A 21,631-nucleotide genomic window follows, 5' to 3' on the forward strand; every position below is an offset into this window, starting at 1 on the left:
GAACTCTGGCTTTTCAACAGGCTACCACTTCATGATTAAATTTCGCTTAACACTTTTTGAAAAGAAATTTAAGTTTCTGATTGATATTTCAAGCTGGAGAAGGAATTGGAGAGTTAATGAAAAAATGACACAGATGTCACTTGGAAAAAAAATCTCCGCCCTCAGAATATGCCACGAGCTTTCCTAGAGACAGCTAGGGACCTTCAGGATTCACTTCCCGTGACAAAAAACTTTAAGACCATCAAACCATCCTGATAACCTTCCACAAAGCTCAGATGCTCAACTTACACTTAAGGACTGAAAAATAAAATACGCATGGCGTTCTCCTCCTTTAATTTTATTTTTTTATTTTTATTTTTTTTTTTCAACGTTTATTTATTTTTGGGACAGAGAGAGAGACAGAGCATGAACGGGGGAGGGGCAGAGAGAGGGAGACACAGAATCAGAAACAGGCTCCAGGCTCTGAGCCATCAGCCCAGAGCCTGACGCAGGGCTCGAACTCACGGACTGCGAGATCGTGACCTGGCTGAAGTCGGACGCTTAATCGACTGCGCCACCCAGGCGCCCCTCTCCTCCTTTAATTTTAGAAGGAGGAAAGACCTTAAGAGATATCTGATTCAGAATTTCCCCAAGTGGATTTCGTGAAATATTATTTTCCTGAATAATTTTCTGAAGAGTGGCGAGGCGCTTCAGGTAAGTCTGGGAACACTCTTGGAGAGTCATGACACATATTATTAGGTCATTAGCGAAACTGAGAAGCCTACAGAAAAGAAATAGGTAAGTTAAAAAAAAATTTTTTTTCATCAAGCCTATTTGAGCACAGAGCCCTTTTTGCAGTAAGCAAAATTGTAACAATTGTAAAATTACTGTTTTAGCGAAAAACCCTTATCTGTGAAGAATCTGAAGTCCAGACAGGCTAGGGGATTGTCCCAAAGTCACACAATTAGTTGGTAGATAAGCTAAAAATAGATCTCACCTTTCAAGACCAGACTTCGGTGCTATTTCTGTCCTGTGTTCTCTGCCTCTTACAACATCTACACTCCTTGAAGGATCACAGACTATAACAAGAACCACATCTTGGAGATCATCTGGCCCAAAGCCCTCTTATTAAAGGCGGGGAAACACAGTCTCAGAGAAGTGAAGCAGTCTGCCCAAAGTGACACAGGAAATCAATTCCTGTAGCAGAACTGGAACCTAGCTCTTAACTCCAATACCAGCAACCTTTCCACACTAGCATCCTAACTCCTGCGAAATCACCACTTTTGCCTCTGAGGAAAAGGTAAGCCCCTCACGGACAAGAGGGACTTTAGCTATTCAGGATCCAGTAAAATACTTATTAAATCATACTTGTGTCAAGCGATATTTGAAATCAATGAAACACGATTGTCTTTACTTACAAATGTCATCAACTGTGACAGGGAATCAATGTTTCAAGCTCCTGAACAGGTCATCATCCCTGTCCTGTTGGATGACACCTATAAATAAAATAAATCTATTTTTGAGTGAGTAGATTTTAAGCCAACTAGATTTAAGATGCATGCAGTTTAAAGCAAAGAGAAATTTTTTTTTTGTTTTTAATGATCCTTAACTATGTACCGCTGGAGAGAAATACTTTCCGGTGCTAGCTACCTCACTCTATGTGGCCATCAGTGGCCATCAGCAGCAGGCAATCCAGACCATGTACCATTACAGGTGCCGCTGCCAGAATACAGGGGGAATCATGGATCCTAGAGCTAAAAGGGTCCTCCAGACATCGTCTACCTCAGTCTCTTTCCTCTGTGAATGCTACTTTCACTTTGTAGGAGGGACAACCAAGACTCTAGGAGGTGAAACGACTAGCCCAGTGGGAAACAGCTTGTGTCTTTAGTTCGAGTCTCTTGATTTTGAAAAGTATATCCAGAACACATTAGCAAAGGTCATCATTTGGCCGATCAACTCTAAAAACCTCACATGGACACATTTTAAACACATTCACAAATGCTGACTTAGAATATTCTATCACACCTGCATAAAATGCATTGTCAGTATTAGAGATACTTAAATACGAGCATGACTGAAAAATACCATGAATAGAAAATAACCAAAAGTGAGAAAATGGGAATTAGAGAGTGAAAAGAACAATATTAAATACGGCAAGCAATTAGGATTCTACATTCTGGTTACTTCCAAAAAAGATTAGGGTTCCTAACAAACACGAATATATGGAAAACCTTTTTCTACAGATTTTCTACAGTCTGTAATTTAAAATGCTGGGTTCGCTGTAGCCGCAAAATGCTACTTTGAGTTAGCTTTGCCAGAAACTAAAATTTAGGCTAGACAATGAACATTTTAAATTTCCATTCTGTGCCTACATACTTCAAGATAACTGCAAGTATTTTAGGATACCGCCTTGAGGTAATAAAGCTGTCACAGTAACGTTACCACCAAACTCATGAGTGCTTACTGTGTGCCTGTCGCTGTTTGGCCATTTTGCACCTACCATCTCCTTCAATCAATCCTCACAACAGCTTGATTATAATTTTACAAATGAGAACATCAAAGCACAGAGAAATTCAGTGACACGAAGTAAGTTCACACAACTGGTAAAATGGTAGAATTTGTGCACAGATCTATTTGGTGACACAATCCAAGCTCAAATCACTATATAATACTGCATTTCTTTAATATGGCCGCGGGAGAGCCTCAAGAATATTAGAGTGAATAACACAATTCCAATTAGAATACATAAAATTCTCCCAACTAAATCCCATACAATGTAAAACATCAAGAAATTCTCTCACTCTTTTTCTGAGGGATAAAGAGGCAGCTAGGGATCATTTTCCAAAGCAAATAGTAATGCCAAGGAATTGAAACTTCTGATGTTAACTTTAAACATATTACAACTAAAATGTGACAAAGGAAAAACTTAAATTGTCTCTTGTAATTAAAATACATCTTTCTGATTCAATTAATTCTTAAGGGTCCCGAAGGAGATAAACACTCCTGTTACTCAAGACTGACTGATTCCCAAAATAGTAAAAGTTATCGATAGACTGAATTTAATCCTATGTACTTTAAAGCATGGCTATATATCATTTTGCTAAAGAATGGAACTATTTATAAAGGGAATAAAAAAGTAGTTTTGATAGATTATGCGACCCCCTCAATTTCTCATGTAATACAGCTCTCTTTTCTTGACCGTAGTCATGCTTCTGACCCAAAGCCCTGAGCTTTTTTTTTTTTTTTTAAATCAGGGGACATTTTTTTTTCAACATAGTTTTAAAACCATGAAACTGATGAAATAATATGGAGCACAAATATATACCTGACATAACTGAACAAGAATTAGATATATGCAAAGTTCAGCACCACAGAAACCAGTGACATTAGGGAAACGCACATCTTTTTCAAAGCTCTGTGGAGAAGTCAATCTCTTCTGGCAATAATGGCTTTTTTATACGGACCCCAAACAGAAGAAGATAAAGTGTGGTTTCATGGTAGCTTACCCTTTTCTCTGACACCCCATCCTGGCCTGTAGAATCTCTCTCATCATGTGTCTCTTTCAGGACTGGCATATGTTTTTGGTATGCTGGCTCTCTGTTTAAGGTTGTGTATCCTATGTGCTCATAAATTGGGTTTATCGTCATCTTGGCAATGTATTCTGCTGCCTTGGTTTCAATATAGAGAGTAATCAATCCATCAGTCACCAGATCGTGGATGGACTCAAAGCGCTTCTCCCCAACGAAGTGCTTTCCATCGTAGTAGAGCCTGAAGTTTCTGGTTTGACTTCCAAATCTGCCTCAATGAAATGGGAAAGATGTTTTTAAGAAAAGTAAGCAAGTGAATTCTTTCTGAAAAAAAAAAAAAAGAGAAAGAGCAAAAAAAAAACTATTGCTTTGTGTGTGTCTTCTTTGTTAAATAAACTGTGGCTAATCTCTATGAATCGTCTGGAATACAGAAAATAAAACTTGTGAACACAAAGAATAAACTTGCAACAACTACTAGCTAAAAGCATGCCTACTCTAGAAGGGAAACAATGCTCTTGTTTATCTTTTTAAACCACTTCATTAACCTGCAGGAAAAGTGAAGGAAAATAAAGCTTATATCCTATTAGAGCACATTCTATATTCAATTAGTCAACTCCATAAGAGATGAAATTTCTTTATTAACACGTTCTCTTCAAGTCGATCAATAAAAATATTCAACATACTTTAGACCCCAGCATTCATGTCTTTTAATGAGAAAGCCCCATTTAATGGGCTCACGTAAGTACAATGCCAGCAATCATTTAAAGCACAGCTGAGTCCAGAACCTGAACCACACAGTAAGGCAGGATGGCAACAGAAACATACTTTTGCGATTTCTAGCCATGAGTCAATGACTTGCTCTTTCCTTTTATATAGTCATTTTTCTGTGTCTGCATGTTGAGTCGAGGCAAGAAACGTCAGCAATATATACAGGGCACAGAAGTCATAAACGAATGGACTCTAGATCTGTTCTCACTTTTGGGTCATGTTTTGGTGACATACTTTAAAAACCGGAGAATAATGGTTTACTCTTCTGATAATTTCAGTATTTTGCCTCCTGATTTTATGAAAGGGGATGCCAAAAGGCACCAAGAGCCAGTATCATGGTCTCCCAAAGGCAATCCCAAGTGAGCCTAATTAAAAACAAAACAAGTCAGAGAGGATGTATTTAATTTCACTGTTAAAAATACACAGAACAACAACAAAAAAGACCCCCAAATACACAGAACAGAGGTGAACTTAAATACCAAAATAATACCGTGTTTAATACCAAAGTAAAATGTTTAATTAGGACTCCAAACTTTCACAACAATATTATTCTGGTATTGGTTATATTCCAGAAAGACAGGACTTAGCAACTTAAGATTCTACTTTTAATTTATCCTTAAAAAAGGAAACAAAATACTTTTTTATAATACTTTTTTATATAAAGGTATCTCTGTTTCTGTAGTTCAAATTGAACTTTAGTAATTATTGAATCTAGAACCTGGCATTCTATCCATGATGGTCCTTCTACTATAATAAAATTTATCCACCTTTGGTCCTTTAAAAGCAATTATATTTTGATTTATACTCAAGTGAATGATCCATATAATTCCAATTTCCCACTGGTCATTTTCCTGTAATATTATAGACATACTTCTCCTAAGTAAATTTTCATTATAATGTAAGTCTAAAAAAGTAGAAGGTAAAATTTCTACACCAAAGTTAAATATAAAAGTTTCTTTCAGTTTAATATACTGCTTTTATTATTTCCTTTCTGTTAAGACATATTATCTGTTTTTTGAGTAATAAACATGGAAGGCCACTGTATAATTTTTGTAAGAGTCTTACAACAATAATCACTCAGCACTGTTTAACATTAAGTCCTTTTATAGCTCAGGTGTATTCAGAGGCATTTCAATGAGGGATTAGACCATTTTACTCCTTCAGGGGTTTATGATTTTACAGTGCGTGTGCACTTAAACTAAAGACTATCCAAGCAATGGTGGTAGGCACTTGTCACTCACATTTATTCTAAAATCCGAACAGTATGGGAGTGTAGGGCAGAAGGGATGATGGCGTTCTTGGCCTCACTTGGGTGAGTGTGGGGAGACTGAAAGAGCTGGTCTAGGACGCTTCACAATGGGCCTATTGCTACCTACCCCAGCTAAGGTGAGGATTTCCTGGCTACCTCTAGGCATTGGGCAAAAAAGACTAAGTAAGTTTGTGCTTTTCTGTTTATCACAGCAATGTGAAGAGACCCAGCGCGCAACTCCCAATTCCTCCTCAACCTGCACGTCAGCTCTGGACTTCCGGTCCAGTCGAACTTCCAGTCTTAAGGAACCTGATCCAATAACGAAAGTAACTCATAATATGGGCTGATTAAAATGTAACCTCAGAGGACAAGAAAATGAATTTCCATTTTGGAATTATGATTGACTTTTTAGGAGAGCTGCATTATTTTTACTAAAGGAGCCATACCCTCTCATTGCCTAGCCTGTACAGCCCTCTCTTTCCCTTGGGCAGTGACATAAAGAATAGCATCACAGTTTACATCAACGGAGTCTCCTTCCCTTCTGTGATTTGAAAGGCATGATAGAAAATCTTTGAGCAAGGTGGGGAATGGATGTGTCTATTCTACAAAAGAGCCAGAAAAGCAGAGATGCTGAATCTAAAGGCAAAGAAAGGATCCTTTCTTGGAAAAGTTTACCACTTACAAACCATCATTCAACCACACACCCAGGAATTCTGTTAAATATTAGGTGGTTCATAATAAAGTTCCTGTTCCCTTGATTACCTCTACAGGATATAGACAAACACAAAGATAAGATGAAATGATGGAATATATATATATATATATATATATATATATATATATATATATATATATAAAAACATAATATAACAAATATATAACATGATAACATTATATATATATATATATATATATATATATATATATATATATATCTCAAGAGTTGCATGCTCTATCAAGCGCCCTGGAATTTAAAGATTTCATCTTTATTTATTTATTTATTTATTTATTTGAAAAAACTTTTTGAATGTTTATTTATTTTTGAGAGAGAGACAGTGAGAGCCAGGAAGGGGCACAGAGAGAGAAAGAAGGAGATACAGAATCCAAAACAGGCTCCAGGCTCCAAGCTGTCAGCACACAGCCCCATGTGGGGTTCAAACTCACGAACCATGAGATCATGACCTGAGCTGAAGTCAGACGCTTAACTGACTGAGTCACTCAGGGGTCCCTAAGAATTCATCTTTAGTTTGTTTTTTAAATCTTTTTTGTTTTTTAAGTTTTTTTAAAGTTTATTTATTTTGAGAGACAGAGTACGTGCAAGCACATGCGAGTGGGGGAAGGGTGGAGGGAGAGCAAGGGAGAGAGAGAATCCCAAACAGGCTCTACACCAGCAGTGTGGAGCCAGACACAGGACTCAAACTCATAAACTGTGAGATCATGACCCGAACCAAAACCAAGAGTTGGATTCTCAACTGCACCACCCAGGAACCCCTAGTTTGCATTTCTAAAACATCATTGTAAAAAGGTACATAACCTTATATAGAAACATTACATTTCTGTGCAGTGATTCATGAAACCAAGGGAAACCAACAACTCCCCTCACACTATGAAAACCAAGGAACTCACTGCTTACTAAGGTCTCAGAGCTACTGCTTGTGTCCGGTGCAAAAGCACCTTTGCAGTCTTGAAACAGGGTTTGACCAGGAAAGGCAAGTGTGGGTCCTGAGTGTTTAACAGAAAACCTCAGACTTTGGTATAAGAATAGGTTTAAATCCTGGATCTGCCACTCTTTAGCTGGCTGATTTGAGAAAATCATTCTTCAGATTCTGCATCTAGAGAACAGGAATAACATTATCTTTCTCCACATGGCTGGGAGGATTACGTAAGCGTATTTAAGTCAAAGCTAAGTACATACTAGGTTCAATGAACGGTAGTTCTGTTTCTCCTTTTCTGTTAGTTAGGCCTCTGCAGAGAATGACAGAACATGTCATGAAACAATAAAGTAGAACAGAAAAGAGAATCAATAAACATGCACTGAAGGGGGCTCAACAAACAACCGGAAACACAAATAACTTGTGCCGGAATATCTCTGCCCTGGCTGATTTCACAGTCGACACAAGGCAAGGAGGAGCTCTTTGAGAATTGTCTTCAGATGTCCCTGAAAAGTTTATACTGCCTGGGTGGACAGACAGGAACTACAGCAGAATGCAGAGTGGGGGCTGGTGGGGGAGGGAAGAGCAATGAGTCTTTCCACTGTGACTTGTGAGTCAGGTCTCTGAATTCAAAGGCAAAAGGTCAGTCAATGTAACCATACTGACGGCAGGACGTGTTCCATGGATCTGGGGACAACTGCTGAACTCTACACTAGAGAGCACTGATATGTCAAAACTGTCGAAGCTAAACCATTTTCCTCCATTTTTACAGGAAAATCTTCTTTTCATCTTTTCTTGTATTTATTACCTGCATCTGCCCTCGCTTTTTAATAGCTGTTCATTCTTTGGTGAACATGTCTGAAGCTGTACAGGACCAACTCTCTCTTAGTTAGAGTTCAACAAAATTCATTTTCTCCAAAGTGGTACTGTAGTTAACGAATAGAAAAGAGAGACTGGGATCATCTGCTTTGAACTGCTACTGTTGTACATAATTACCACTTTCGAGAAGTGTCTTTTTCTCCTGTGATTTCAGGTTTTGGTTTTCATGTTTAAAAAAGCTGTTTAATGCTGTGCCCAATTGCATTCAGATGAATTTCAAAATATATAATTGTAACATCTAGCTTTCAAAAAATGAACAAAACCTTTAATACCATCCTTTCTATTTTTTAAAAGTAAATCGTACTCAAAACATTCAGTCTAGAGGTACAAAGTGATGAAAATATGTGTAAAGAATAGCCTTTGGGATTTTACTTTACTTTTTCTAAAACCAAGATTACTTTTGATTTGAGGTCAAAGTATTGGGAAATATCTCTTCAAAGGAAAGTTCCAAGTTAACAGATGTTTTCTGTTAAACAAACAAAGAAACATATACAACACACTTGTCTAAGTTAACAATAAGATGTTAGAACTATTTCCAGAAACCAACATACAAGAACAATTTTATTTGTCATAAATATATATTTGTGTATTGTTTACCCAAATCAAAGATGGTAATCTAATGATGAAATACGAGCATCTCATAAATTTATCTAATCATAAACACACCCTTGAAAAGCTAAAACAGAAACAAGAATATGACGAGGCATTCAGTTAAATACTAAAAAATGAAAGGCTGAGGAAGAGAAAACATAGCTATGTACAATTTAAAAATATTTTTTTTCCATCTGAAACCTTTGTTAGGGTACTACTTTTGTCTATCTGGTCATTGAATTCTGGATGGTGAAATGGGGCAAAAGTATTAAAATACGCGAACTCATGATGACATTCCCTTGGCACAGTAAATTGCCTTCAGTGAAAGAAGCAAGTCAATGTGCCTAACTAAACCTGGCACGCTCTGGAAGGTGGGATGAATACAGATGAATTAGTTGAAGGTCTGTTTAAGAAGCAGTGAGACATTCCCCCCGCCCTCTCCAATCCTGTCTCCAGTCCCACCCCTTCCCGACTCTGGTGGAAGACTGAAGTCTGGTTTTCTGGATAGGGTAAAACAAGGAGATAGTGAACAGAGGGACACCAGACAGAGTTGAAGGCAGAGGTGCTATCCTGAAAATTAAGCGAAAAGTTGTTAATACTGAAGATTGAAACCTCCATCTTTCTTTGTCACCTGATTCTCAAAAGGGTTGTACCTTTTCATGGTAGGAGACCGGAGAATTCTGCTCTGAGAAATCTGATCCGCCCAATTGAAGACTTAAGAATAGAAACATCACCGTCTACTTGGCTGGTTTCTTTCAAGCTTTCAGAACTACCAGTCAGCTTTTTAGTGCCAAATAAATATGAACAGTTAGCCAAGGACCACCTGACATCTGAGGAAAGACTCTCTGATGAAGGACAAAGATGGATAAACAAAGAGAATCAAAGAGAGCTGAAGGATAAACACTAGGATGCTGTAAGAAAGGGATGAATATAGAGTATGCAGAAAAAATATAGCATATTTAAAGGAAGAAATGGAAGATAAAGTTGAAAAAATTTTCAAGATCAGTAAGATAGAAAATAGGAGAGAAAAAGTAAGATAGAGAATCAATTCAGGAAGTCTAATATCTAAAAGAGTTCCAAAAACAGAGAACAGAGAAACTGGAAGGGGAAGAAATCAAAAAAGACAATTCAAGAAAATTCATCAAAGTTGAAGGATACAAACTTATACAATGGACAAAAATAAGCCCACATCAAGAAGGTAAACATGAAAAGGTGTTCAGTGAGTGATCCAGTAAATGCAAATTAAATCTTTAGATTGGTAAAATCTAACAAGTCTGACAATACCAAGCACCGGCAAGGATACAGAGCACCTAACATAACCAGTACCCGGCATACCATTTAACAAAAGGGTTTTGTATTTTCTAGTAAAGTTGGATGTATGCATTCCCTAGGATTAGCAATCCTATTCCTAGGTAATATTCTAGACAATACGATTGATTATATGCACTAGGAGACACACACACACTCTCTCTCTAATAGTAACGCTCATTAATGCCTAAACCTGAAAACCACACATTTCCAGTAAAATAGAAAAATTGTAGTACATATATATGATAGTTAACTTTATGTCACTTTGGAGGGTGTTTTCAGAGAAGATTAGCATTTAAGTCAGTGCACTGTGGGTAAAGCAGATTGCTCTCCCATAATTGGGTGGGCCTCATCCAACCAGTTCAAGGCCCGAATAGAACAAAAAGACTGGCCTCACTGAGCAAGAGGGGGTTTTCCAGCAGACTGCCTTTGGATGTACCTGCAACATTGGCCCTCCTAAGTCTCAAGCCTACCAGCCCACACTGCAGATTTAGACTTGCCAGCTCCCATAATCACATGAGCCCCCCCTACACACACACACACACACCCTATTCGTTTTGCTTCTTTGGAGAACCTTGATTAATATAATGAAATACTAGGGGTGCCTGGGTGGCTCAGTCGGTAAGTGTCTGACTTCAGCTCAGGTCATGATCTCACGGTTCATGAGTTTGAGCCCCATATCAGGATCTGTGCTGACAGCTCAGAGCTGGAGCCTGCTTTGGATTCCGTGTCTCCCTCTCTCTCTGCCCCTCCCCCACTATCTCTCTCTCTCTCTCTCTCTCTCTCTCTCTCTCTGTCTCTCTCTGTCTCTCTCTGTCTCTCTCTCTCAAAAATAAATAAACATTAAAAAATTTAAAAATATATAATGAAATACTATATAGCAAGGAAAGCAAACATATACATGCAAATACATGGATGGATTTTACAAGTATAATGTGGGCAAAAAGAACAAGTCACAAAAGAATACATACAATGTGGTCTGATTATATAAAGTCCAAAGGCAGGCAAAATCTAAATATGTTATACAGGAATATATATACAGGTGGTAAGACTATAAAGAAAAGCATGAAAAAGATAACTATAAACCGAGCACAGTAGTTAACTATTGTGTGGAAGTGGGGGATAATGACAAGCAAGAGAAATATGGGGAATTTCTGAACTACCATTTGTGTATATTGATGTGGTAGGGATTACATAGATTTACATATATTTACATGTAATCAATTTTTAAATTGGGTATATCAGTTTTACATACTTTCCTGTATGTGTTATTTCACAATATGTATATTTTTAATTATAGCATTCAAGGGGCACCTGGGTGGCTCAGTCGGTTAAGTGTCTTGACTTCAGCTCAGGTCACGATCTCATGGTTCATGAGTTTGAGCCCCACATCGGGCTCTGTGCTGACAGCTCAGAGTGGAGCCTGCTTCCCATTTTCTGCGTCTCCCTCTCTCTCTGCCTCTCCCCTACTCAGACTCTGTCTCTCTCTCTCTCTCTCTCTCTCTCTCAAAAATAAATAAACATAAAAAAGAAAATTAAAAATAAAAATAAAATTATAGCATTCAAATGACAAAGACCTAAATCTGGAAGAAAAAGCAATCAGAAACAGATTCCCTCTAAGTGGTTTACACTATAGACTTTAAGGATATAAATTTTATAAGAGAATTCAATGGTGAGTTTTTAAAGAGAACGAAGTGAGAATATAGAGCTAAGAAAAACAAATTAAATACCAATACAATTACTACAGATCTAATAAATAACTAGAAATGACAGGAAACAGGATCGATAGGACTGAAAAGCAAATCAATGGCATAGAGATAAGGCTTAAATAGTCAACTGGATGGCTAAGGAAAAGTACAAGAGTAAATCAATTAAGGCATATAGGATAAACACTGAAGACTAAGACAATCCACCATAAAAACTGTGCCTCAAGTTCAGATGCCAACAAATGGAACAGAAATACTATTCAGAAATAGAATTTGGGGACATATTCCAGGCAAGGAAGAAGGAACTGAATCTCGAGACCGAAAGAACACACTGTTTCATGGATGAGCTTATAAAAAAACTATCAACATTAAAACAAATCCTGGTTGGGTGCTTGGGTGGCTCAGTTGGTTGAACGCCCAACTTCGGCTCAGGCCTGATCTCACAGTTTGTGAGTTCGAGCCCACACTGGGCTCTCCACTGTCAGCATGGAGCCTGCTTTGGATCCTCTGTCCCCCTCTCTCTCTGCCCCACGTGTGCACGCACGTGCTCTCTCTCTTAAAAATAAACATTTAAAAAAGACAACAAATCCTGGTTTAAATTACTAAATTTGAAGAGTAAACAAAGAATTTTTTAGACAACCAGGCAGGAACCAGTGTCACTTTCATATAAGGGGTTGGAAGCAAGATTGTTTTCAGACTTCTTCACATTAACAATAAATGTCAAGAAACAATGGATTGCCATTAAGTACTAAGGATAGGAAAAAATACACTGAGGATATTCTGTCCAAACAAGCTGTTGTTTAAAGATAATAGGGGTTCCTGGGTGGCTCAGTCAGTTAAGCATCCGACTCTTGATTTTGGCTCAGGTCATGAACTCACAGTTCGTGAGTTCGGGCTCCCTGTTGGGCTCTGCACTGACAGTGTGGAGCCTGCTTGGGATTTCTCTCTCCCTCTCTCTCTCTGCCTCTTCCCTGCTTGTGCGCGCTCTCTCTCAAAATAAGTAAATAAAATTTAAAAAATAAGATAAAGGCAACAAAGAGACATTTCTTGTTATAAAGTTATACCTTCTCTAAGTCTTTAGAAGTCATTGAAGAGAATGTTAAGTCTTTTGAAATGCCTTTTTTTTCCTTTATAGTACTGCACTCAGCAGCAGCAATTTAACATTTTAGCATACTGATGGCTTTAAGAAATGTTTCGAATTTTACTTAAGTTAATAAATGACCATTCTTTACAACAGAACTATAGTTACTAGAATTTCACTTCCACGAAATGCAGTGACTCTTTCTTGATCATGCACTGGTGAATGAGCTCGCTGTGTCTTTAGGATACAATGAACAGAACTGTTGTAATGAAACCCAATTCAAGTGAAAGCCTTGTGAGTGGAACCAGTCTTGATGACCTATGCCATTTTACACTGCATGGTCTTCATAGGGATCCAGAGGATCAAGCCTTGTAAGTGTCTTAAATTCAGGGAGAAGCTTATTCACTGCTAACACCTCTGTTGAGTAAAGAATTTGGTGAGACTACCTTGCATCTTTAAATTTATAAAACGTCTCCTAGTCATGTCTTCTTCCCATACCTACTCAGTCTTGCCAACCCCCAACTTGCAGCCTTCTTCATTGCTATCATAATCTCTTAAACCACAATCATTATACAGAAACAGAATGTCAAGGATAAGTTAATGGATGTCACCGCCAAATACATGAATAAAAACTCACTGCTATACGGTACTTGTAACACAGTCACTGATACGGTTTTATCTGACTAGTGATTCAGTAAGGTTAGGAAAGATCATTTATTTTTGAGCAAGTATGTCAATGTCATTCCAAAAGAGAGGTTTTGTGCCATCTCAAAAACACACCTCATATTTCAGTGTACTATTCGATCTGACAGCTAAGTTATAATAAAACATTTTTAAAATGAGAACATGTTAGGATAATAAAATGCATATGGCCCAATCAAACGTACGTGGAAGGAGACAGGATGACTTGATTTTCTGGAACCATAATACCTGGCAGAGCTATTAATTATGTGCTTTGTTAAACTTTACCTACAGCTGCTGGCTTATCTACCAATCATGAAATAAAACTATGTTGAATGAGTTAAAGTGTAAGGATTCTGTCTTCTCTTATTTTACAAAAATCTTGGGTCTAAAAGGGAAGACTCAAAAGACAGAAGAGATCTTTGTGATTGTCGAATTCTTTGTTGTAAATCCAGGCCCCCAGGCTCCATACCATCAGATTCAGAATCTGCATTGTTAACAAGATCCCGAGGTAATCCCTATATGGCTTAAAGTCTGGGAAACACCCGTCTAATCCAATCCCCTCACATTATCGATGTAGCAAGGAAGATGTTCAAGTTCCTCCACAGTGAAATAGAGAGGCTAATAAAAACCCCAAAGTCCCAAACAAAACAAAATAATAATCCAAAAAATCCAACCCACTGTTTAAAGTCAAATGGTTCTTCATCTGCATTAGTACTGGCTGCTTTATAGCTTTTTTCTGGAAAGCCTCAACATGAGTCCGCATGTACTGTGCTCCCCACTACTGCTAAGCACTCTCAGACCAAAAAGGTCCTCAACCAAATTCATCCTCTCATCTCTTCTCCCTTCAGAAAACTGTTCCTTCTCCAACATCCCTTAAGAGAACCACCACCCACACACTCAACTCCTGCCTAAACTTTCATAATTATCTGAGATCCTTCAATCTCCCTCTACATTTAAACTTTTATTGATTGACTGATCTGAGTCCACGCAAACTCTGCCCATTCTGCCTACAGCCACGAGAGTTTGTTCCAAGAGAGATCCTATCATACTATTTTCCCTTTTGTCTCTTTTGAAAATTGTTAATCGTTCACTACTGCCATGAGAAAACGTCCAAACACTTTAGCAAATCCTGAACCCTTGAGAATCAGCTATTAGTTTTACTTCGAAAGCACTAGAGACTGACATAGTGCGTTGCACATATTAGACCCTAACTAATCAGCTGCTGAACAGAATTATTAGAATAGAATTAATAAGGGCTTGATTAATGCTTTCATAATTTACCCCTAAGATGGCCAACTGAATGTAACAATAAAAAAGATTCTAAAAAATACATGTGAGTAAACACAGAATTGCCAAAATGTGGGAAGGTTATTAATTTTGTCGGGCATAACTAAGAAAGATGTGGTAATTATCAGGCATAGTGTTTGTCACTTACAGAACTGTAATGGTTTCCATACTGACAACTGGGAGCAAATAAATGAAAAACAACTTTTCTAATACAGTGAACCAATTAAAATAATTTCTGCTACACTATTTTCATTTTACTATCAAAGAAACAATATTAAGTATTCTATCCAGCCAATAAGTAAATGCATGTGCACTTACAGAACATATTATACACACATTTTAATCTTTTTAAAACAGGATGGGTCCAGAAATGATGAGTGTATTCATATAATTAACAACAGATTCGGCTTATTCAAGAGCTGGTACTTAGTGCCACTAAAAGCTTATAAAACCTTGTTTCCATGAGTCCACTACTTCAGGATAAAAAAAAAAAAAATCACATTACAACAGAAGTTTATAAGAGCATGGAGTTATATATGTGAGTGCTTGCAGAATTCTATACATATACATAAGTGTGTGTTTACACACTCATTTATGTGTTTTGCAGATTCCTACTACTTAGTCCTCTTAAACGACAAAATGTTTTCTTTAACCATTTTTGTATAAACAATTCTAGGTATCACACAGGGACTATAATTTAATATTTTTTAAGTGTTTATTTTTGAGAGAGAGAGCATGCACATGCATGTGCACAAGTGGGGGAGGGGCAGAGAGAGGGGGACAGAGGATCTAAAGCGGGCTCTGTGCTGACAGCCCAATGTAGGGCTCAAACTCATGAATCACAAGATCATGACCTGAGCCAAAGTGAGACGCTCAACCGACTAAGCCACTCAAGCTCCCCTAACTTAACATTTTTTTAAGTTTCTTTCTTTCTTTACTTTGAGAGAGAGCATGAGAGGGGGAGCGGCAGAAACAGAGGAAGAAAGAGAATTCCAAGCAGGTTCCACGCTGTCACTGCAGAGTCCAACACAGGGCTCAAGCTCATGAACAGTGAAATCATGACCTGAGCCGAAATCAAGAGTCGGATGCTTAACCAACTGACCCACCCAGGCTCAGGCACTCCTATAATTTTTTATTTTTTATTATTTTATTTTATTTTTTTAATTTTTAAAAATTTTTTAAAATGTGTATTTATTTTTGAGAGAGACAGAGACAGAATGCGAGTGGGTTAGGGGCAGAAAGAGAGGCAGACACAGAAGCAGAAGCAGGCTCCAGGCTCTGAGCTGTCAGCACAGAGCCCGATGTGGGGCTTGAACTCACAAACTACGAGATCATGACCTGAGCTGAAGAAGGATGCTTAACCGACTGAGCCACCTAGGTGCCCCTACATTGCCCATTACTGAACTTTCAGTTCTTGAATCGAGTTTTATATATATTTTAAAAACTATTTATTTATTCATTTATTTTTATTTTGAAAGAGAGAGCACCAGTGTGAGTTGGGGAGAGGGGCAGAGGGAGAGAAAGAAAATCTTAAACAGGCTCCACTCAGCACAGAGCCCAATGTAGGGCTCGATCTGACAACCCTGGGATCATGACCTGAGCTGAAATCGAGTCAGATGCTCCACCGACTGAGTCAACCAGGTGCCCCTAGTTTATATTTTTAAATCGCCTTGCATGTTATCGCATGTGTTCACCTTTTAATTTGTTACTTTTTATCTGCTGTAAGCTTGAAAAACAAAAAGGGAATTTTACCAATATCTGATAGAAAGCTGTATTAAGTAGACTCTAATGGGGATTACTGACCATTCCTTGGCCATTAACACGTGGGCTCCGTGGCAGCTCTTTAGCCACTCAAAGGCCTTTCCCCTCATTCCCAGCCTCCTGGCTGTATTTTAGAGACATGAGGCTGCCAACGATCTGACTTCCAGACAAGTAGGATGTTGTTGTAGACAAGCAGAAACAGGCCTAAATTTGATTAAGTCTATACCTTTAAGTTTATCACCTAGTGGTTATTAACAATCAGCAAATTACTACATAAAGTGTAGCATAAAAATGCCTCACTTTAAAAAAATCAATTTCTTAATGTATAATTCATACACAACAAACTACCTCCATCTGAAGTGCACAATTCAATGAGTTTTGACAGATACTATCACAGTCAAGATTCAGAACATTTCCCAACATCCCCAAAGTACCCTCATGTCCTCTTGTGGCCTATTTCTTTGTCCCTTATTCTATTCAACCACGTATCTGCTTTCTGTCACTATAATTTTCTATTTCATGGAAATGGAATTATGCAGCATATATTCTTTTGTGTTTGGATGCCTCAGTTTTTATAAAGCATCACTTTTAAACTGATGGATACTGTTCTTGTCAGATTTTGAATGCAACTAGACTAGGATTTCAGGCTGTGGCAAAGCAATAAATGAAATTTGTAATTGCTTTTTTTGTTTCTGGGGTTGTTCTGAAATAGCCTCTCATGTCTAATTAAGATGTAAGCTTCAGATATAATCAACCTGTTAGTTGGAAACAAAGAATTATCAACATAGCCCTGGTTGCCACTCATTGTCTTTTAATGCTAATAAGCAAAAGGTTTAAAACATAATACACAATGTATCTGTGCGTGTTCATTTTTATAATACTATTTACTAGGTTTGAGTGTTCTGTGCTAGGTACTATGCATGCCATATCCCAAATAATCCTTCAACTAGTATGAGGTATTGTTATTACATCCTCATTTTATTGATAAGGAAACAGACTTAAGGGAGGTAAGTAATTTGCCCAAAGTTATGCAGAAAATACTGGAACCAGACTATTAATCTAGGACTGTCTGACTGCAAAGCCACATTCTGAACCACTGACCGTATCTACTGATTAAAAAAAATTTTTTTATGTTTATTTATCTTTGAGGGAGAGAGAGAGAGAGAGAGAGAGAGAGAGAGAGAGAGAAAGCATGAGCAGGGTGAAGGGCAGAGAGAGAGGGAGACACAGAATCCAAAGCAGGCTCTAGGCTCCGAGCTATCAGCACAGAGCCCAACCTGGGGCTAGAACCCATGAACTACGAGATCATGACCTGAGCTGAAGTTGGGTGTGCTACCAACTGAGCCACCCAGGTGCCCCCCATATCTACCCACTTAAAACCACAGGGCTGGGGTGCCTGGGTGGCTCAGTTGGTTGAGTGTCCAATTCTTGATTTTCAGCTCAGGTCATGATCCCAGGGTTGTGGGATCGAGCCCCACGTTGGGCTCTGCACTGAGCATGGAGCCTCTCTCTCTTGGGGTGCCTGGGTGGCTTAGTTGGTTAAGAATCCAACTCTTGATTTCAGCTCAGGTTATGATCTCACGGTTCATGGGTTCGAGCCCCGCATTAGCCTGCTTGGGACTCTCTCTCTCCCTATCTGCCCCTCCCCCATTCGTGTGCACTCTCTCAAATAACTTAAAAAAAAAAAAAAGATTCTCTGTCTCTCTCCCCCTCTGCCCCTCTCCTCCACTTGCATGAACGCTTGCTGTTTCTCTCTAAAAATAAAAAAAAAATAATAAAATAAAAAATAAAACCACAGAGCCAGAAATAAAGCCCAATGATTGGGTTATGTATCTTTTAGAGCAAAACTGCAAAAGAAACATGAATCTGTCCACTTAAGATATCCTTAGTTAAGAGCAATAAATAGAATGAAAAATATCTTTCTTTAGTTCCTACTTATATAAGGAAGCGTATCACAGGGAGGCATTCTAGGTCTGACAGTTCTCTAATGGAATTTTATTAAATAAACCCAGTATGCACCAAGCAGTGCATGAGGTTCAAGGAAACCAAACAAATAAGGCTTAGTTCCTGCCCTGAAGGAATTTACAATTCATTTGTAAAGACACACACGTAAATAGATTATTACTGTAGGTGGGAACTTGTTCTTAGGTATGCTCTGGGAACACGTGAAGATCTTTTCTGAAAATAAGTTAATAACCATGTGATCAACAGTACCTGGCATAAATATATTCAGTAGAGACTCAAATATAATCTTGAACATTAGGTACCATCCCTAAAAATAAAAACACCTGAGTCATGAATAGATTTCTAAGTGAGCCTCAAAATCTGACAGCAAACATCAATGGAACCCTTAAGAAAAATTTTGAAAGACTTAGCAGGATGAGCCAATTTGTAGCTTGGAGAATGGCCACAATTGAGAACAGAAGCAGGGCCAAAAGCTAACACAACTGTCTGAAATGAGCAGATGAGGAACAGGAGGGAGAAACATTCACACAGAACAATGATAAGAGCCAGAGGGCAGCTATTTTAGCCTAAGGACATCATAAGATATTCATAGGAGATCTGTTCTACTAGACTCCAGGAAGACAGGACACTTCAAGGGGGCAGGGGTGGGAAGACAAACCAAAAGAAACATGCAGTATATTTAATAAGATAAGGATAATGTATATAAAAGATACATAAGAGCAAGATGGATGGAGAGGAAGTCCCAGACCGCACTCCACAGAACCACTGAATTAACAACATATGGACTAAGATTCTCTTATGACAACTCCAGAACCCATTTAAGAAATTGCAGTACCCCAGGCAAGGGCAAAACCATGAAAGTCTCACTGAAACAGGTAAGAAGGGCTACTTCATCTTATCTATGAGTGCCCCTTCCCGAAGACAGCACAGTTGAGCTTGGCTTATGGCTTCTCCCCTAAGGGTGGGTGTGGAGGAAAAAGAGTGGAACATGTTTCCAATATCCTGGCTTTTGGAGGGCTGCCTGAGGGACTGGTTACTATCTCACCTGATTCAGAGTGCTAAGATAACTGGCACAGGTTAGATGCCCGTGGAGGCGGGGAGGTTCTGAAAACAAGGGAGAGTGTCCAATTTGTTACTTCTCCCTCAGGAGAAGGGAGAAGAGTGGGGCATGTATCCAGTGCTCTGGCTTTTCTGAGAGTTGCCCCAGGGAATGGTCCCTGTCTTGCCTGATTTGGGAAACTTCCAGGGAGCTGGTATACTTTAGATGCTTGGAGGCTGGTGAGAATAAGGAGAGACAAGCAGCTTGTTCCTAGAGCACCCAAGAACCTGCAGTACCAAAGACAGATACCAGATGGTACAAAAGATTACAAGGTCCTGAAAAAGAAACTGGCAAGCCTCTTTTTAAAATTTTTTTAATGCTTACTTACTTTTGAGAGAGAGAGAGAGACAGACAGACAGACAGAGCGTGAGGTGGAGGGGGCAGAGAGAGGGAGACACAGAATCCAAAGCAGGCTCCACGCTCTGAGCTGTCAGCACAGAGCCCGACGTGGGGCTCAGACTCACAAACTGAGAAGCTGAAGTCGGATGCTTAACCAGCTGAGCCACACAGGCGCCCCGCCTCTTTAATTGAGAAATGCACAGAGCCCTGAGAAGTTATACCCTCCAAAAAGTGTCAGAGGCCCTCCAAATCTCTACCTGGGCTGATTGGAGAAGGTCTTCCTCTGTATGAGGCCAGTCTGTAAAGACTGGAAGAAATGGTCGTATTTACAAATGCTCATAAAATTCAGAAAACAAACAAATACAAACTACATGAAGAACCAGGAGAACATGTCCCAATTAACAGAACGAAAGAAATTCCTAGAAACCAACCCCAAGGAAACAGAGATCTATTAAGTATATAACAACAAATTAAAAGTAATTTTCTTAAAGAAGCTGAATGATTTAAAGAGAGCACAGACACAAAACTAAACGAAATACGGGGCATCTGGGTGGCTCCGTCGGTTCAGCGTCCAACTTTGGCTCAGGTCATGATCTCACGGTTCATGGGTTCGAGCCCCACCTCGGCTCTGTGCTGGCAGCTCAGAGTCTGGAGCCTGCTTTGGACTCTGTGTCTCCCTCTCTCTCTGCCCCTCCCCTGCTCACACTCTCTCTCCCAAAAATAAGTAAACATTAAAAAAAAATTGGTTTTTAAATAAAACTAAATGAAACAAAATCAGGAAAATGTTATGTGAAAAAAAAAAGAGAATATCAACAGAGAGATAGAAACCCTTCCAAAGAACCACACAGAAATTTTGGAGCTAAAGAATAATTAGAGAAGTTTGGTCAACTAATCTTCAACAAAGGATCTAAGAATACCCATTGGGAAAGCACAGTCTCTTTAACAAATGATGCTGGGAAAACTGGAGAAACACATGCAGACCAATGAAATTGGGCCTCTATCTCACACGACTCACAAAAACTAGCTCAAAATGGATCAGAGACTTAAACATAAGAACTGACACTAAAACCTCCTAGAAAGAAACACAGGGAAGAAGCTCAATGATACTGGCCTTGGCAATGATTCTTTTAGACAAGACACCAAATGTACATACAACAAGAGCAAAATTAACAAGTGGGATTATATTAAATCCAAAAGCTTCTGTACAGTAAAAGAAACAATTAACAAAAGAAAAAGACACCTACAGAATAGGAGGAAATTTTTGCAAACCATATGTCAAATAAGGGGTCAATATCCAAAATATATAAAGAACTCATAAAACTTTAAAAAACCCAAAGAATCCAATTAAAAAATGGCCAGAAGAGCCAAAAAGACATTTTTCTAAAGAGGACATCAAAATGGCCAACAGGCAGATGAACAGATGTTCAATATCACTACCATCAGGGAAATGCAAAACACCACGAGGAGATGTCACTTCACACCTTTTGGAATGGTAGCCATCAAGAAGACAAGAGACAACAGGTGCTGGCGAGAATGTGGTAAAAAGGGAACTCTCACGCACTACTGATGAGCATGTAAATTGGTCCAACCACTACAGAAAACAATACGGAGGTTCCTTAAAAAAATTAGAAATCTGCCATACAATCTAGCAATTCTGATTCTCGATATATACCCAAAAGAAATGAAAACAGGATCTTAATGAGATGCATGTACTTTCATGTTGACCAAAGCATTTTTCACGATAGCAAATATATGG

General features: G+C 38.6%; 1 protein-coding gene across 4 annotated transcripts in view; it reads right to left on the minus strand.

Annotated features, from left to right (window-relative positions):
* CHN1 (chimerin 1) overlaps nucleotides 1-21,631 on the minus strand; it is a 207,905-nt gene that overhangs the window by 84,890 nt on the left and 101,384 nt on the right. For 3 of the 4 annotated variants that reach the window (XM_045480260.1, XM_045480261.1, XM_045480262.1), the window contains one exon: nucleotides 3,486-3,774. In XM_045480260.1, coding sequence (XP_045336216.1) covers nucleotides 3,486-3,774 — 289 coding nt within the window. Of the gene's footprint in view, nucleotides 1-1,397; nucleotides 1,422-3,485; nucleotides 3,775-21,631 lie in introns of those variants that run through there. The other variant, XM_045480264.1, reaches the window with a different exon arrangement.

The sequence above is a fragment of the Leopardus geoffroyi genome, chromosome C1 (genome assembly GCF_018350155.1).
Source record: "Leopardus geoffroyi isolate Oge1 chromosome C1, O.geoffroyi_Oge1_pat1.0, whole genome shotgun sequence".
NCBI classification, from domain to species: domain Eukaryota; kingdom Metazoa; phylum Chordata; class Mammalia; order Carnivora; family Felidae; genus Leopardus; species Leopardus geoffroyi.